General features: G+C 43.2%; 1 protein-coding gene across 1 annotated transcript in view; it reads right to left on the bottom strand.

Annotated features, from left to right (window-relative positions):
* The window catches only part of TSHZ2 (teashirt zinc finger homeobox 2), a 31,539-nt gene that overhangs the window by 8,056 nt on the left and 5,608 nt on the right, over positions 1-17,875 (bottom strand). Inside the window, exon 2 of the mRNA XM_007457607.1 lies at positions 4,263-4,291. Coding sequence (XP_007457669.1) covers positions 4,263-4,291 — 29 coding nt within the window. The remainder of the gene's footprint in view (positions 1-4,262; positions 4,292-17,875) is intronic.

Here is a 17,875-nt window from a genome sequence, read left to right as displayed (position 1 = left end):
AAGGCTGCAAATAAGCATCAAAACTGCAAAGCATCAGGAAATACACTCAATGTGAGCAGATTTTATTCAAAAAAGATTCACGCTACTTTGAAAGTGTGGATGAATTTTGTCATGGATAAAGCTCATTAGCTGTTCCATGATGTATATTACACAAATATTAATATTAGGGTTGTCTTATCCCAAATGCTTGATTTTACAAAGGAGAAATGTCATTAGAAAAATATACTATATACGCTGCAAACGTTTTACCCTATCATTATATGGGCAAATGGTGAAACAAATCCTCAAACTTTAGAAATTTCCTCTTAAATCAAAGGTTAAAAGAAAAAGGAAACAATTTAAAAAATTACCACCTCAATTGTTCCAAAAACCTGTGGTCAGAATGGCTTAAATGAAATTGTGCAAAATAATTCATGGGTGGCATGATGTAAATATCAGATTGTTGCTAAGCATCCATGTTTGTAGTTGCCTTGAAAATCCACAATAGAGTGTTTACAGTAAAAGCACTGACAGTTTTTAAAGTGGCAGCAGAGGTGGAAGAGTCATAACCCGAGAAGAATATAAAACTCAAGAAGGTTGATTTTTAAAAATGAAACCAGAATTCAATCAAGACCTCATTTAAAAACATATCCGGTGGTGACAGGATCGTTTTCGCCAATCTGCCCCACTAAATGACAGTTTAAAATCACATGAAGGGGGCTTCCCTGGCGGCGCAGTGGTTGAGAGTCCGCCTGCCGACGCAGGGGACGCGGGTTCGTGCCCCGGTCCGGGAAGATCCCACATGCCGCGGAGCGGCTGGGCCCGTGAGCCGTGGCCGCTGAGCCTGCGCGTCCGGAGCCTGTGCTCGGCAACGGGAGAGGCCGCAACAGTGAGAGGCCCGCGTATCGCAAAAAAAAAAAAATCACATGAAGATTCCACAGTGTGCAGGGCAGACGTAAATGAGGGGATCGCAAGAATTTCTCACCGTGTACCCAGTAGGTACAGTAAATGATGACACGGAAGGTCTTCCTGTCATGAGTCTCTAGTGTTTTGGTGACTGTGGTCTAGAAATCTGTTAGTATGTATATTATTATTGGCACTAATTGGCACTCTTGTTGGCAGGCTGAGGAAAGAGATAGAGGATTTCTTGTTCAAGGAGGCTGAGCTACCTTTCAGTGGTGACTGGGTCCAGAGCAAGGGCCCCTCGCAGGGCTGTGTTGAGGGGCTCTGTCTGCTTTGTGTTCCAGGAGGTGGTAGGCTACGGGGCTGTGGGATCCCCGGCTCCCTTCCTGAGCACAGACCTGACTTTACAGAGAATCCAGGTACCACGAGCCAAGGCTCAGCCTCCCTGCCGTCTGGAGAAATCTAAGCTCAGGCACATTTCTAAAAAGAGACATTTTCAATTCAATTTTCATATAGATTTTTATTCCTGCCACACCACATAAAACTCACTAACATAAGCGTGACTTGTACATGCAGCTCAAGAGAGAAGGGCTGGTTCCTTCCTCTATCTGAATGTCAGAACTAAACACATAGAATCCTTTGTTTAAAGGAATGTTGAAGATGGAGTGGTTCAATGACACGAGGCTTCTCCTGGGCCCAGAAGTGCTCTGTAGAGATGGATGGAAAGCTTTCTGAAGGTCATCAGAACAACATCCCTTTTATTATTTCCTGCAGACGTTCAGTAAATTGGAATGTTTTATATGTACGATGGATACATATTGGGTGTGGTCTGCATGGAAAAAAAAAGTCCATTTACTTAATATATTCTTGTTGTAGGCACTTTCTTGGGCTATCCTCACAGCTCTTTGGACTGTAAAGATGTTTCCTAACCATGCTCTGTGACTCTCTCCACATCTTGGTCCTCAGCAAAAAAGGACTAAGTTAGTTTAAATCAGGGAAAGTGGATACTGGGTTATCCTTTTGCAGTTCATCTGTTTATTCATTTAATCAAGAAATATTTATTCTGCAGCTATCACATGCCACATACTTTAGTAGAGTTTCCCTGGGACTTCCATCACAGTGGCTCCCCAAAGGCCCAGGAGAGTAGAGACCTGAATTACAGAGAGAAGTTGGACACTGGGATTAGGGAGGAAAAGGTCACGAAAAGGTCATGCATTACTGGAGGAATGCAGGTAACTTAAATGGCAAAGTAGGACAGATGGAAAGAAAACAGTCCTGAGTTCTTAAGTAGTGCTGGCATCCAGCTGGATAGACACAGAGGAGCTGTGGATAGCTGGAAAGTCCATGCCACGTTGAAAGAGTACAGCTGCTACTCAAGGAACAATCACGGGGTCTAGGGTTGCCAGAAGCTTTGTTTGGCCAAACCATGTAGAAGAAACCAAATGTGTCTGGGATCCATCCATTTGCAAGCTCTAAACCAAAGGGATCAGCGGAGGCAGAGTTTGAAGTTCTGGCATATGCTCTTCTGTTGCTTTCTCATACCATCTCTTTGACCTTGATTCTCATCTGTCAATCCCAGATAGGAGTGACCATCCTAAGCCTACCTACCTCACAGGATTCTGTTAGGACAAAGGAGGAAATGGAAGAGAAAGTATATCATGAACCCTTGCTCCTCAAAGGATGGTCCTTGGATCAGCGGCAACAGCACTTGGGAACTTGTTAGAAATGCAGACTCTCAGCTCCATCCAAGGCCTATCGAATAGGAATCATTTAACAAGATCCCCAGGGGCATTCATAGGCTCAGGAAAGTTTGAGATGCCCTGCTGTAAATGGCAAAACTCTTAATTAGGAGCAAGAGATTTGGTAAGCTACTCCTCTCTGCCTGTGTGCCTACGTGTATGTGGGTACCAGCTTTGGGAACAGAATATACAACTTCGAGAGTTCCAGCCCCTCTCCTCTCCAGGAAGCAAAAGATGAAATACCTGTGGCTTAGATAATTGCTTCCAGCTATACTGGGAAACGCCGAGCAAGAGAAAAATAAAAGTCACTGATTCAACGACTGATCAGTTAACTGAAGAGATAGGATGGCCCACTGGCCATGGGATCAGGCAGGCCTCAGTTCACATCTGCCAGTTTCTGTTTAAATGTGATCGCAGGAAAGTTGCTGAAACTTTCAGAGGCTCAGTTTTCTCATCCATAAAATAAGAATACTAATAGTATTTCCTTCATAGGATAGTTAGGAATATCAAATGTGATCAAGTACGAAACACACCAAGGCTGTAGGACTACCTCCTGACCCTCAGTCCTGTTGTAGGCTCTTTATAAATACTGCACATCCTGACCGCCAATCTGAACCCGCAGACAGCTGAAATCAGTTGGCTTTGGCATTCTTTGTTGTCCCTAAATCCTGTTCCAAGCCAACCGCTTTTGTTGATATTTGCATTAGATATGAACCAGATTTGTAAGTGTCATGCATAAGAAGAGAGCTTTATCCAATTTGGGGTTTGTTACTTAATATTAAATCATTCATACAAGGAGCCAGTGGTATGTGTGCTGGGAACTTCCGTAGAAGTGACGTGCAAACATCAAATGGCAAGTTATTAGGTTATTACCCGTAATGATAATGTCTGCAATCTTCAAGAAAATAAAACAACCCATCATTCCAGAAAACAGGTCTTTGTTGGAGGCCTTGGGCTTTGCAATGAGAGAGATGACTAATGGTCAAAGCAGAAGGTCTCCTAGAAAAAATGCTTTACATTCAACTACCTAGAATTTCAGTCTGGCATGTGTTATTATTGGGAAATGTCCTGGTGACAATTTTAAGAAGCAGAGTGAGAAAATATTCATGGAGAGGGGTGAGAAGGGGGCCACTTCATAAGATTTCTGGTAGTTCCAGTTTAGAAATCATTATCCTTATATTATCCTCACACCAAGAGAGCATACATCAGGAGCAGGGGATAAAGAAAAGTGAAATGAAACAGGGACAAAGAAACTACACAATAGAACTGAGACTTCCCTATCAAAATAAGAGTTCTAGGCTTTGACTTTTCAAGTGGTAGCAACTATTTTCAGCAAAATGTACATACTGATTTTCTATACATTTCCCCCCACGTAGGGCTATATAAACACACCCACACGCTTATAGTTCTTTTAGACTATAAAGTTTGGAGGGTTTTTGTGGGAGTTTTTTGCCAAGAAAAGGGACAGTGAATCATTGTCTAGAACGACCTTCAGAAAGTATATGAAGCCGATGCACCATCTGTATTTTTTCAGATGTATATTCCCATTTTACTTGAAATAACATCATTAGCACAGCCATCCCACAGAGCTAGAAGGCGATCTTGTTTCCCTCTTGCCTGGCTTGAAGTCAAACATCTTTTCTTTTTTTTGGCAAATGCTGCTTCTTTCTCTGAAATATTTCATGCAGATAATGGCTAATGACCACTTCTCATTGCCTTTTCTCGAAAACGTCTAACTGCATTAGCCAAGAACGTACAAATTTTAACCTGCTTCTTTTGCTAAGTTCACGGCTGTGACCACTTCCTATTAAGAGAGAAAGAGCGAGAGAAGAAAGCTCACTGTTCCTTCAGAGAAGCAAATTGGCACTGTCAGAAAGCGAGCTGGCCTTTGCTTTTCTGGTGAAAAGTCTGCTATCTCTAGAATCACAGGAGTCCAAGGTGGAAAGACCTTTCACGTCTTATGAGCAGTGACTCAGTCAGACAAGGATCTCCTTGCCCTGGTATATTCTTCAATTCTATGATTAATGGCTCAGATACTGGACCTTCCAATTCTTCCTCTTGCTCTTGGATTCTCTGCCAGTATGATCACTGTGACCAGTCTGGCGATGAGGACCACGGTGTATAGAACTCCCCCCCCCCCCATCCCTAGGGGTTGAGCAGGGTTTCCAGGCTGCTTCTCCTTGCCTCAAACACTCCAATTTGACTTTTGTTCATTTGACATGAGGCAAATCAAGAACTCAGAACCCCCCCCCCCCCATCCCTAGGAGTTGAGCAGGGTTTCCAGGCTGCTTCTCCTTGCCTCAAACACTCCAATTTGACTTTTGTTCATTTGACATGAGGCAAATCAAGAACTCATCCCCTGTAAAAATATAAAGACTTATTTTCTTATCTCACCTTTGCACTTCAAGGTGAACGAGTTTATTAGCTGGTTTCTATAGAAGAACATGTGGCCCCAGGAGCCAACTGGGTCACCGTCACACTCCAACCCAGTGGTTCTCAACCCAGAGCATGTTTGTGCATTTGGACAATGTCTGGAGACACCTTTGCTTGTTATGACTGGAGACAAGGTGCTACTGGCGACTGGGGGGTGGAGAGGCCAGGGGTGGTGCTAAACACCCCTCCATACACAGGACAGCCCTCACGACAAAGAAATATTCCGTCTCAGATGTCAATAGCTGAGAAGTGCTGTAAAGCCAAGGACAGCGGCATTGGCGCTGGGAATTGGCGACAACTCATCCTCTTTCTAGTTGTCAGTGAAGCGGGGGCTCTATGGGGAACACTTGGTGTTGTTAGGGGCGAACTAGAGAAGAAAGCACGCACAGCATGCTCACAGGTGTTACGACATGGAACTGAAGAGCACAAGGTCTGGAGCAAGCCTGCCCGGGTGCAAATCCCACCTCTGCCACGTCTCACATTGTCATCTGGAGCAAACTCCCAGCCTCTGTGGGTCTCAGTGTCTTCATCTATAAATTGGAGATAATAGTAGTACCTCCCTCAAAGATGACTGTGAGAATTGAGATAACTGGAAAGAACTCAGAATGCCTGGCAATAATAAGCACTCGATGTATGTTCCCTCTTATTAGCATTACAAGAACAAAGAGGTCATGAAGAGCCACATTTTGAAGCTGGATTTCTCGGGATGTTTAGTATTTACGCTTTCAAGTGTTGGCTGAAAAAAAAAAAAAATCCATCGGGCTCCTAGCATTATTCTCAACGAATTCCTTCTGGATTCATTTAAATCCCCTTATCAGAATAAGTATTTTTATACTACAAGAAACAAACAAACAAAAAGTTAATGATGAAAAGGATTAGCATTTCTAAATAACTCCAGTAACTCTGTCAAATAAATCCTGACCTATTTCAGTTCTTAATTAACTAGGTTAGCTTTTACAGGAGGCAACTTGTCTAAAACAGCAAGTCTGATCTGAGGCCAAACCCGCCCTGGACAGTTGGATGAAACAGTTCTTGGAAATGGCCCAAATTCTGGGACATACAGAGGTCTTCGATCTTTTTGAATCGACAGTTTGAAAAATCTGATGGAAAATCCTCCAGGGTTTTCTGACCCTTTGATATAAGGTTAGGGCTGGTCTTTTCAAGGCTTGTCATCTTTTCTCTGCCCCTACCTACAAAGGAGATGGGTGAACGGGACAAGTCTTGAGGTCACTATGTCAGCATTCTTCCCATCCCCACAATGGTACTGAACTGGTCATTCTCACAGGAGAGGACAGTGGGTGAGGACAACAGTGTCTGCGGATCTAATGTTCTCCGAAGGGGAGCACAGATATGTGGCTTATAATACATCCACTGTCTTGTCCTTGATACTCTTTCTGACCTTTTTTTTTTCCTTCTGTTTTATGTATTTTCCTCTGCTTTTTTTTTTTTTTTTTTGCGATATGCGGGCCTCTCACTGTTGTGGCCTCTCCCGTTGCGGAGCACAGGCTCCGGATGCTCAGGCTCAGCGGCCATGGCTCACGGGCCCAGCCGCTCCGCAGCATGTGGGATCCTCCCGGACCAGGGCACGAACCCGTGTCCCCTGCATCGGCAGGCGGACTCTCAACCACTGCGTCACCAGGGAAGCCCTCCTTTGCTTTTAAAGTCTTCTGATGTTAGTTTTCTGTCACCTCCCAAACCACTTTCATGAAAGCTGAATTCTCCTAAAAAATAATATATGCATATTTTTCCTTAACAACAACCAAAAAGGCAGCTTTTTGTTCAGCTAATTGGTTAGTTAGTTTGCTTTTTGGTGTAAAAGATCATTTGTCTTTTCCTAGGGACATAACAAGAAAAAGAACCAGAGCTTTCTGACCTGGAGGAGGATGATTAGGCCTGTGTCAAATTATTAGAAAAGAATCCTCTTGCATGCGGCCTCTAACACCTTTGACTGTCTATTAGGAGATAATAAAGGTAATTAGCTGCTGTACCTAAAGAGAGACAGCCGTGTTTCAAGGAGGACATTGGTTGCCTTTCCAGGTCTTGTTAATTTTTTGTTACTTATAAACATTTAAAAATGAGGTTGGGCTTCCCTATTCTGTCCATTAATTATCCGTGATGATAAGGTCAATACTGTAAAATTTGGGACTGATGTTTATAGTCAAGCACCTAATCCATTGTAACTTACACATTGGTTATTTCAAATTCTGAGCCTACTTTATGTGCCACTTCCTTCCTGAGACCTTCTCCAAGACCCCAAAATAGAGTCTCCCTTTCTCTGTGATCCATAGGACTTTACCCACATCTACTACTGGACAAACCAAATTGTGATTCTGGATCCCACCTCCCAGATGGTAAGCTCTTTAAGAGCAAGGAGGCTATTGGTGTTTATTTTCACATGCCCAGCACCGGGAGTTCTTGGCACTCAGTAAGGACTCTGGAAATGCCCTTCTCTCTCCTTCACAGCTTTGTAGTCTATGACTTTACATAGGATCTTTTTAAAAATAATTAATTAATTAATTTAGGCTGTGTTGGGTCTTTGTTGCTGCGTGCGGGATTTCTCTAGTTGCGGCGAGCGGGTACTACTCTTCCTTGAGGTGCACGGGCTTCTCACTGCGGTGGCTTCTCTTGTCATGGAGCATGGGCTCTAGGTGCGTGGGCTTCAGTAGCTGTGGCATGAGGGTTCAGTAGTTGTGGCTCACGGGCTCTAGAGCGCAGACTCAGTAGTTGTGGTGCACGGGCTTAGTTGCTCTGCGGCATGTGGGATCTTCCCGGACCGGGGCACAAACCCGTGTCCCCTGCATCGGCAGGCGGACTCTCAACCACTGCGCCACCAGGGAAGCCCCATCTCCTCTCTTCATTTTAAAGTAGGTAGTGTAGCTGACTTTATTTTTTAAGGCATATGATCAGTTTGGAACTGATGTAAGAATAACATTGTCAGGTCCAGGGGGAATAAATCTGCTCTCTTCCAAGCACATTGGGAAGAAGCCAGCAGGACATAGGTTCTAGTCTTCGGGGGATTAATTTAATGAAACTCCAGTGCATCTGGACTACTCTCCGGCAAGAATGATCCAGATAACATGTGTTTAAATATTTGATGTTTTGTTTAAAGAGCAGAGAGGTAAAACAAAAACACAAGAACTTTCTCTTTTCTCTCTTTTCTTTCCCTGTTTTTGGCATTTCATGTTTGTTTAATACGAGCACATGACCCCAGCTTGGCCAGTCAGACTCTTGTTCCTGGAATCTGAATTCTGACCCCACAACTCAAGGATGGAAAATGGCTGGAGTGGATCCATCTTGACAATAGCATCAAGAAGAGATGGCCCTCTGATTATGTCCCCGTGATCTTCAGAGGCCTACTGGCTCCTCCCCCTTCAGTAAGCTACTCCACACGTCTTCCAGCAAATTCCTTATTTTGACTTGAGTTAGCCAGAGATAACATTTGTGGTTTGCAAACAAAGACCTCACTGTCTAATGGATGGTGCTGAAGACATACCTTGAATCAAAGAATGAATCCCTGCTAACTCTAACAGGATGGTTTCTTTGCATGTAGAATAAAGCAAGCTCAGACTCTTGGTGGCATTGCCTGGCATTCAGTAGAGGGTAGTTTAAATGTTCACAGACACATGGGCAGACCATAAAGCAATGCTAATTAGAGCATCCTCTTTCTAGAAACCAAGAATTTCCCTCCAAAGCCAAAGTCCCCTCCATCCAGATGTACATTTTTCCATAGAGCCTGGCTCTATGTATGGATCTGCCTTGAAAATGCTTTGTAGAAACATATCATCCCCCAGTGACTTGAATGTACCCTTCTAGAGTATGTTTTCCGCGCTCATAGTCTACTGTGTCAATAATCTGCATATTTAAGAGTCCCCACATGCTAACTGAGACGATAGATGGGGCTGGTACAGTCTACTGGGTCAAAAATCTGCTTTAAATAGTCTATATACACAGGCGGTTGAGTAAATAACAGCATTTTCAAAAAGCCCCTAAATATATAATAACATGATAAATCGCATCAGCTCCTGAAGAGGCAGGCTCGCTACTGCTGATCAGGAAAATGATGTGCGCTTTAACAAGCCACTTACAAATGGTCTCATCTTTTCCAGCTGTGGGAGCACTGTCTCTTCCTTGGCTATATTTTTCATATGTAGAGAAAAGGAACCCAAACACAGACACACACGCGCGTGCGCGCACGCACATACGTATGCTCAATATCATCTGCACACGTAAACTGGGTTTAAGCCAGTGGTCCAGATGTAGGCAGTCAAGGATTCAAGGCCAGAGGGAAAGGTTCTTCTGACTTGGGTTTGGAGAGTTCACCCATCACTCAGCTGCGTGTGATTCAGAGTTAAGCTGGGCTCCAAACGCACAAAAACTGCTTAAATCAGTTAGAAGCGCTGATTCTGAGACTCCATCTGACCTCATTTTGCTGGGAAGATGCCTCTTTCTATACAACTTCATTAGAACCCTGGTTACTTATAAACTGCTTCTATGTGTACCATCTTCTAATAGTTTACATGCATGGTTTTATTTTAGCCTCACACTTCACTGATGGGGGTGACACTATTAGTTCCATTTTTAAAGACAGAGGAATCGTAGGCTTCGAAAACTTAAACAATTTTCTTAAGGTCGCGTCCCAGATGTTGGTAGACTCCGGCTTTGAATTGAGCACATGAGGCTCCAGAGCCATCACCCTCTTGTGGTTACGTTTTCCAGCTCATACTCACGTCCATGCCTGTTTTCAACTGTGCCCTGCTTTGCTCTGGTGTGTATGGCACAGGTGTATGTTTCCGCTCTAATGCAATATACATTCCTCGACAAGTCTTGCATTTTGCAAAACCTTGCATTAAAATGATAGCACTCGTTTCGGGAAGATCCCACATGCCGCGGAGCGGCTAGGCCCGTGAGCCATGGCTGCTGAGCCTGCGCGTCCGGAGCCTGTGCTCCGCAAATGGGAGAGGCCACAACAGTGAGAGGCCCGCATAACGCAAGAAAAAAACAAAACAAAAAAACAAAAAAACAAAAAAAAAAAAAAAAAATGATAGCACTTAATAGCAAAAAAAAAAAGGTTAGGGTAAGCCAGTTCAGAACTAAGCAGGTAGTTATCCAGAACACAACCCAACAAAACCATATTAAAAATACCAGTCCAGTTAAAAACACTTGTTAAGTTCATAACAAATAAAACAATGCTACAGCAAATAAAGGACTTTACTTTGTAAATAAAGAAGTGATGGTAGTTGTGTAGAAAAGAGTTTAAGGAGGTGGTGAGACTGTGGGGTTAGAGATGGGTTGAAATTTTAAAAGACTGGGGAGAGGTTGACAATGCAGACTCCCAAGGCTGACCATCTGCGCCAGGAGGGAGTCGATGGGACTTCTAAGAGCTGCCTGCATTCTCTGTGGCTTCCTGCATTCAGCTGTTAGTGAACTTTGCATTTAGTTGCTGTTACTTGGTGTTGCTAAACAATAACATGTTGGAAAAACTCGCGTGAATGGATGTGATATCCTTATTATATTCCTATCATTGACAGATTTACCAATCAGGAGGGGAGCTAATTTGCTCAGGAAATACCAGTTGTAACAGAACAGACTTTATTTTATCCTTCAGCCTTAAAGACCTTTCATGTTCGACTAACTCAGTTACTAAAATCCTGGGCACCTCACCAATAAAATCTTAGCGTTGAATTAATTACTCAAGCAAACCAACCTAAAGTAAAGATGATAGATCTGAATACCTTCCAGACTACAGAATTAGCAGCTTATGAAATCTCTCGTTTCTTGGGGAGACAGGAAGAAAGAGCTTTCCTCGTAGTTCTTCAAGCGTCTACTGTGTGCCTGATACGGTGCAAAGTGTTGGGTGTGCGTTTAACTTTGGAAATAATCCTATGAGGTAGGCATTCTTCTCTCTCTCTTAAAGGGGAGGAATGTGAGGCTAGCAGGAGAGATACAAGTGGGTCTCTGGAAGAAACTAGCAGAGGCAGGTAGGAAACCAAGCCCAGAGACCCCAGGCCCGAGCATTCTCCCCTTCAGCGTTCTGCAATCAGGTAGTAAGTTAAGAAGCACAGTCCTAGGGGACGGAAAGTGAAAAATGGTCTCAATCCTTGCTACCTGCAGTCAATTCTTAACCCTCTTAGCAGTCAGAATGAAAGATATATCAGACCACGTCACCTCCCTGCTCAAACCCCCCAAGGGAAATTCATCTTTACTCACAGAGAACGCCAACCTTCTACCCACGGCCCTCAGATTTATGTGCCTGTTTAGCTTCCATTTCGTCTCTACCCCCCTCTTCCATCCCTCTCTTCCTGGGTTTTCTGCTCCAGCCGTGCCGGCCTCTTCGCTTTTCTCAAGCCAAGGAATGCTCCCATCTGAGGCCTTTGCACTGGCTGTTGTTCCCTCTGTGCTTTTCCTCAACCTTCTGTAAGTCTGTGCTCAAAAGCAATTTCCTAAAGAAGCTTCCTCCGATCGCCCTGTTGAAATTGCAGCTGGTCTCCCCACTCTCTCAGGATCCCGCTTCGTCTACTCTGCTCTACGTCTTCCCTTTCCATAGCACTGACCACTTAAGACTGTGGAACTGACTGACTTCTTTATTCCTTCTGTTGTTTATTGTGATCTTTCTTTGTTAGCTTGTAGGCCCCACTGGAGCAAGAATCTTGGTTTGGGTGGCTCCATGCTGTAGTGTAAATCACCCAGAGGCAGTGCGTGGCACAGGGTAGGTGCTCAATAAATGTTCACTGAATGAATCAATGGCTACTTAAGGAATCCCGTGCATTTTTAACTCTACAAAGTGAGCTAAACTCAGTTACTAAAATCCTGGTCCACTCACCAGACCCTTTCTGGGTTGCTGTGGGCTTGCAGCTACATTCTATTCTCCGGTAAACGGTGGCCCCAGGAACTGGTCTTGCTTCCCAGACTTCCATCGTTTGCTCAGTATGCTAGCCTTTTAAAAACCGAATCAGGCTCTATATCTAGGGGTAAGTCCAAAAGCAGAAACACAAGAATACCCGCTGTAATATTAGAGATGCCTCTTAATTGGAAAAATACTAAATGGGTCCATGCTTTCAGCTGGGTTGGGCTTATCATCACACAGACCCTGGACTGTTGAATACGTTTCTGAAAGGTACCTAAGCCAGGCATTTAAAAATCTAACTGCGTGGAAGAAAATTCCAAAGCATGTTCTTGTTTCGCCTCCATATTTCTGGTCCTGTGACATTGCAACCCCTGGTTCCAGGACACACAGAGTCTGTGATGTAAATAAACTCTTCCTTCTTTGTTAGCACCGAAACTATTTGATAACATCTGGATTTACAATGAAGAGTCTCTCTCTGACCGGAAGTCCCTCCTCACTCTCTAAAGCAGCAAGAACTGAGGCTGCCCATCCGAACGAGTAGAACAATTCACAGTTTGAGAGGAGAAAGATCCCAGCTCTATCACTTACTAGCTGTGTGCACTTAGGCAATTACATAAGCTTTCCAATTCTCAGTTTCCTCATCTGTGAAATGAGGATTATAGTACCAACCCGATACGACTGTTAAAAGGCTTTAATGAGAACATGCTGCTTTTCTCTTTCTTTAATTCTTCTGCCTTGTACTCAGTTTTCCAGTTTTCATATAAAGTTCCGTGGAGGATCTTTCCTGGCCACCTGATGAGGCAAGGATCACCTCTTAGTCTTATGGGATTTTTCTCTTGTGGTTTCCATGAAACCTGCAATCAAACAATTATACATATAATTGTTACATCTGAACTCTGCCATTTAGACTCCAGCAGGGTTGGGACTTTGTGTCTCATGCATAGCTGTATCTTCAGCATTTTTTCAGGGAGCCTGGAGCATAGAACACACTTTACAAATAGCATTTCATTGATTCCGAGACCTTTCTTTTATATTTTAACATCTCAGAAATAAGGGTGAATCTTACAATCAGTGGTATTTTAAAATGGCTGCTGGGGGCAGTTGGAAGCTATTTCAGGAATGCCTTAACCAATTTATTTTGCTTATCTTTTCCTTGTGTCAAATTATAAAGATCTTTTAAAAAAAGTGTCAAATTATAAAGATCTTAAAAAATAAGTCTCAAAGAGTCTCTCAGTAAGTATAAAATAGAAATTCTAAGTGATAGGAAGAGGGAAGCGGGTCATGGTTTAATTATAAGCATTTTTTCTTTCTTAGTGGTACAAATATAAGTAGTGCAGTTTAGTGAATGGCCTCAGATTAAATACAGTAATTGCTGAATGGATGAAAAAAGTAAAAGAGCTTTGCACAGTGCTTGGCACGTGGAAATTGCTCAGTAAATTATTGTGCTATTATGATTTTTTATTATCTGGTTAATTCAGTATTTAAAACAACACTAATATTTTTACTTAATGGTTTGGACTTCTTGGCTATGTATCTAAGTTTGTGCAGAAATGTTCAACAATGGAATCTTTTGGTTAGGTAAATTCAGCCTCCACTAGAAATGTGATCCTTGCTGCAACTATGATTTGTCTTTTCCTTCTGGTTGTAGGCTGCTTGGAACCCAGTCTAAGCAGTCTGGGTGCCCTTGTCTCCACAAAGCCTGGAACGTGGTAGGCTCAATAAATATTAGATGACTAATAAAAGAAACCGAAATGCATGAATTACTAGAGATGAGGGTCCTGAGAATGACTACAGAGTGAGAGTTCCAGCACTGTCTTTGTTTTGCAGGGAGAAAATCAGAAACATTGCTCAGTATCAGCGTGGGCTCAATACTTTTTTGTTTGTTTGTTTAGCCTCTAGCACCAGTTCTCAGGGATCCCCCACACATGATTAAAATATTCAAGAGCATTCAAATCAACTTTTAGATTGTAAAGCTTTCCATGCTTTAACTGAGAGGCGAGGAACAAACAGTGAGGGAGTGTATATTTCTCTACATTTTCCTATAGCGGTTGGTGATCACAGTCATGAGGAAGGGTGCTATCTGCTGAGGATCCTTTCCTTTATGGGTGGGGAAATTTCTTAAAGACCAGGAACGTGGACTTACACCAGGCACATAGTAGATACTCAATACGTGCGTGTTGAATAACTAAGGTCAACGATCAAGATCATTGCCAAGATCTTGACTATTCCATTGGATGTGGCCCTTTGACCACGTATTCTGCCCTCTGCTTTGCCTCTAGCCCCTCTAGATGCACATCCACCCCAGCGCTTAAACACTCTTCAAGGCCTGGGTCTGGTGGCGTCTGGGGTCATCTCTTTGTGTGACCAGCTCAACATACGTTGAGTGTTGATTTTGTAGATAACCTAAGAAAGCACAGCTCTTCAATAATTCTATTCATCTATTGCCAGTTGAAGTCGAATCACGTTACTGCAGATTCTTTGTGAAGGGGTGCATGGATTGATTTACAAGTGCAGCTAGTTAGAAAGACATTCAATGATTTGTATATGCAGGATGTCAAGAATGCCCTATATTCTCCCTCCCGTCACGTTACGAATGCTATCCTCTCAACTGTCTATTCTGTTTGTTTTAGCCAAACATAAATAGACTGCAGACATGTCTGGGGCTGGCTGAAGGCACTTGCAGAAAATAAGCTTCTTAAACTCTAGATACACTGACAATGGAGACCAAGTGGAGTGGCTGCTGCTGCTTTGACAAAAACCCCCCTTCTCCCAAGAAAGCAGAACAGACAGAACGTCCAGTTTCGCCATGCTTGAAGGAGACACGCAGCTAAGGACTTTTTAAAACACTTTTACTTTGAATCTCTTTGGTTAAGTTAATTTTAATCTCCACGACTCTTTGTAGGAACCTGAAAATATTTTTTCTTTTCTTTTATTGATTTTGTTCTTTTTCATTTAGCCAGCATCAATTTCCCCCTCCTTTCAGCCTGTTTGTGGAAGACAGGGCACTATGTCTCCGTTCTGTTGAGTTCCCTGTGCATGTGGGTACCCCGTCCATGTGCTCTGTGCCATCCGCAGAGGAAACAGGTGTTTCCTTCCAGCTGTGACCACGGGGTCCACTCAGGTCTGTGCCTTGGATGGACACAGCCACCACTGGGCAGCTGCTTTCCTGATGTGAACAGACACTTTGGGGAAGGCAGAGGGAAAAGGAGGAGAAAGAAAGCCACTATCCTTCGAATAACCAGTTAAGGCATCTACTTCCGGGGAGGTGATCCAATTACAATTCTGAATTTTATATACTGTTACTTTATTTCTATTATAGTGGTTGTATGAATGTGGGGTTTGCTTGTGTCCACTTCTAGCACAGTATAGGGGGGTATCAGCAATAAATAAATATATGAAAAAAGTGAATGCGTGAACAAGGAATTCTTCAAGGGTTGGCCCTGGGACAAGTAGGAGGACAGAATGAGAGACTGGAATTTCAGTTCTTTCTTTCTTTACGTTTTATTCTGTTGGTCTCACTTCCTTCATTTCTTCCAGATTGGAAGGTGGGAAAGAGAGTGCTGCTCCCAAAGAGGTAGACTGATGGGGGTGAAGATGTTTCTAGCCCCTAATGAAATATTAATTATTTAATTTGAAAAGCTGAGCACCTACTGTATGCCCTGGGCTGGGCGACCGAGAGACATGGCATCAAAGAAGCTGGAGGTGTTCTAACCTCGTGGAGATTAGAACTTTGCAGGTGAGGCCAACCTTCAATTAATTAAATATAACCTCACAATTTATGAATTAGGTGTATGCTAAGTGCTCTGTCTTCGAATGAGTTATAACAAAGCGTTGGTCGGGGTTATAAAAGCATACTGCTGTTTTTACTCATTCTAAGCATGAAGCCAATGGCCAGGTGGCATCAGTGGGGTTTCTCCTGGAAAAGTTGTGCTAAGTGATCCAGAGCAGAGGTGATGCACTGGGTCAGCAGTTCCACTTGGGGGGAAGATGCGTGGAGGAAACGGTGATTGAAGTCATTTTGGGGATCGTTCATTATGATTTGCTGAGCTTTCGTAGACAAATGATGCCTCGCGAACCAATGCCACCCAGCCCAGGGTTAAGCCCTCTGGTCGGATTCTGAAGATCTGAGTTTTCAAGACAGAGAGTTGATGCCTACTTCCTGTTTCCAGAGGGGTCTCTAAAAGTAAAGGTGCAGACAGTGCATGGACTCCTGAGTATGGGTCAAAATTGTTCTAGAAAATCGATCTGAAGAACAATCCTATGAGATTCCTATCTGGAAATTCCCCATTGTTATACTGCTTTTTGAAAACAGAATAATCAGCACCCTCGTTTTCTCCTAGCGGAGGCAAACTTCCACACCATTAGCGTACCGATCTTAATCCGGAGGAGTAGGGGGCAATTTTGTCCCTCCAGGAGACAGTCTATAGAGACGTTCTAGTTGTCACAGCTGCAGAGGGGTTGCCATTGCCATTTGGTGGAGGCCAGATATGCTGCTAAGCATCCCACCATGCACGGGACAGCTCTCTACAACAAAGAAATCCCAGGCCCCAAGTGCCAATAGTGCTGAGGTTGAGAAATCTTGCTTGAGAGATCCTTTTACTGCTTATAGGTCCTAAAAGACTATTTTATCATTTCGAAAAATAATAACCTCAGCAGTTATAATTCACAACCTCACCAGAAAACTTGAGGATAAATATGAGCTCTAGTCCTGAATTTTGTGAAGTTCAATGCAAACAGCTTTAGCTGGAAAAAGCCAATTACAGATGATTTTTTTTTCTCATTCGTGGTGCCCTTTTACTGATGTTGGGAGGGAGACTCCTAAGCAGCAGACTTCCAAAAGCATAGAATTCTGAGTTAAATTTTCCAAGGCCAGGTTTATTGTTTTACATGCCCGTCCTCCTCTCTCCCCGTAAGTGTGTGAGTGTGAGTGTGTGTGTGTGTGGGGGGGGGGAGAGTCCACCTCTACATCAAAATATCTAAAGTGATACAAGCAACTGATCAGAATCAAAAGGAAAAAACCCCATCATTTACAATATAAAGATCAGCAGGCAGCTAGGTAACTGGAACCCTTTGATACACACTTTGTTTTTATAAAGTACGCCGCCGTGGTAAAGCTTTGAAACTTCAGTTCGTTAAAAAAAAAAAAGAGAAAAAAGAAAAGAGAAAAAGAAAAAATGGACGAAGGAAAGAAAGAAAAATGAGAAAAAAATACTGTAACAGCCTTACTTCCTTTGAAGTCACTACTGATATAGCTCTGAACAGATCCATTCAAGTTCAGCTAACATCAGACAAATGTTTAGTGTATCAGAGGAAGCCACAGAAGCAAGGATTTCATCAATATTTCACAACAGCCTCAGGGAAACTGTAGATTGCAATGCTGTAGGGCAGCTAATGGAATTACACACAAGGGTTTTGTACATTTAAAATAAGCAGCTACTAAAAAAAAATTACCCTTCAGTTTGATAGAAACTGTATAAAACTGCAGATAGGAAACAATTAAATCGCTCCCAACATTTATCCGTGTCACTGTGATAGGTCATTTAATAACAGGTATTACTGTGTGTGTGTGTTTTCCCCTCCTCCCCCCAAGGCAATAATAAAGATTAACATTTATGAAAAGAAACATAAAATACAGCACAGCCAAATGAATAATTAAAGACAGTTTGGAAGAACGTTTGCCATTGTGTGCTGGTCACAAAATATGTTTATATAAAATATAATTATAAATAGAGGCTACAAGGGAGACCTACTGACTCTTGCTTGTTTTGATGTTAAAAAATAACTTTGGGGCTTCCCTGGTGGCGCGGTGGTTGAGAGTCTGCCTGGCGACGCAGGGGACCCGGGTTCGTGCCCCGGTCCGGGAGGATCCCACGTGCCGCGGAGCGGCTGGGCCAGTGAGCCATGGCCGCTGAGCCTGCGCGTCCGGAGCCTGCGCTCCGCAACGGGAGAGGCCGCAACAGTGAGAGGCCCGCGTACC

The sequence above is a fragment of the Lipotes vexillifer genome, unplaced genomic scaffold (genome assembly GCF_000442215.2).
Source record: "Lipotes vexillifer unplaced genomic scaffold, Lipotes_vexillifer_v1.1 scaffold1186, whole genome shotgun sequence".
Lineage (NCBI taxonomy): Eukaryota > Metazoa > Chordata > Mammalia > Artiodactyla > Lipotidae > Lipotes > Lipotes vexillifer.
Note: the sequence above shows the minus strand (reverse complement) of the source record. Positions and strands in the feature narration are given on the sequence as shown.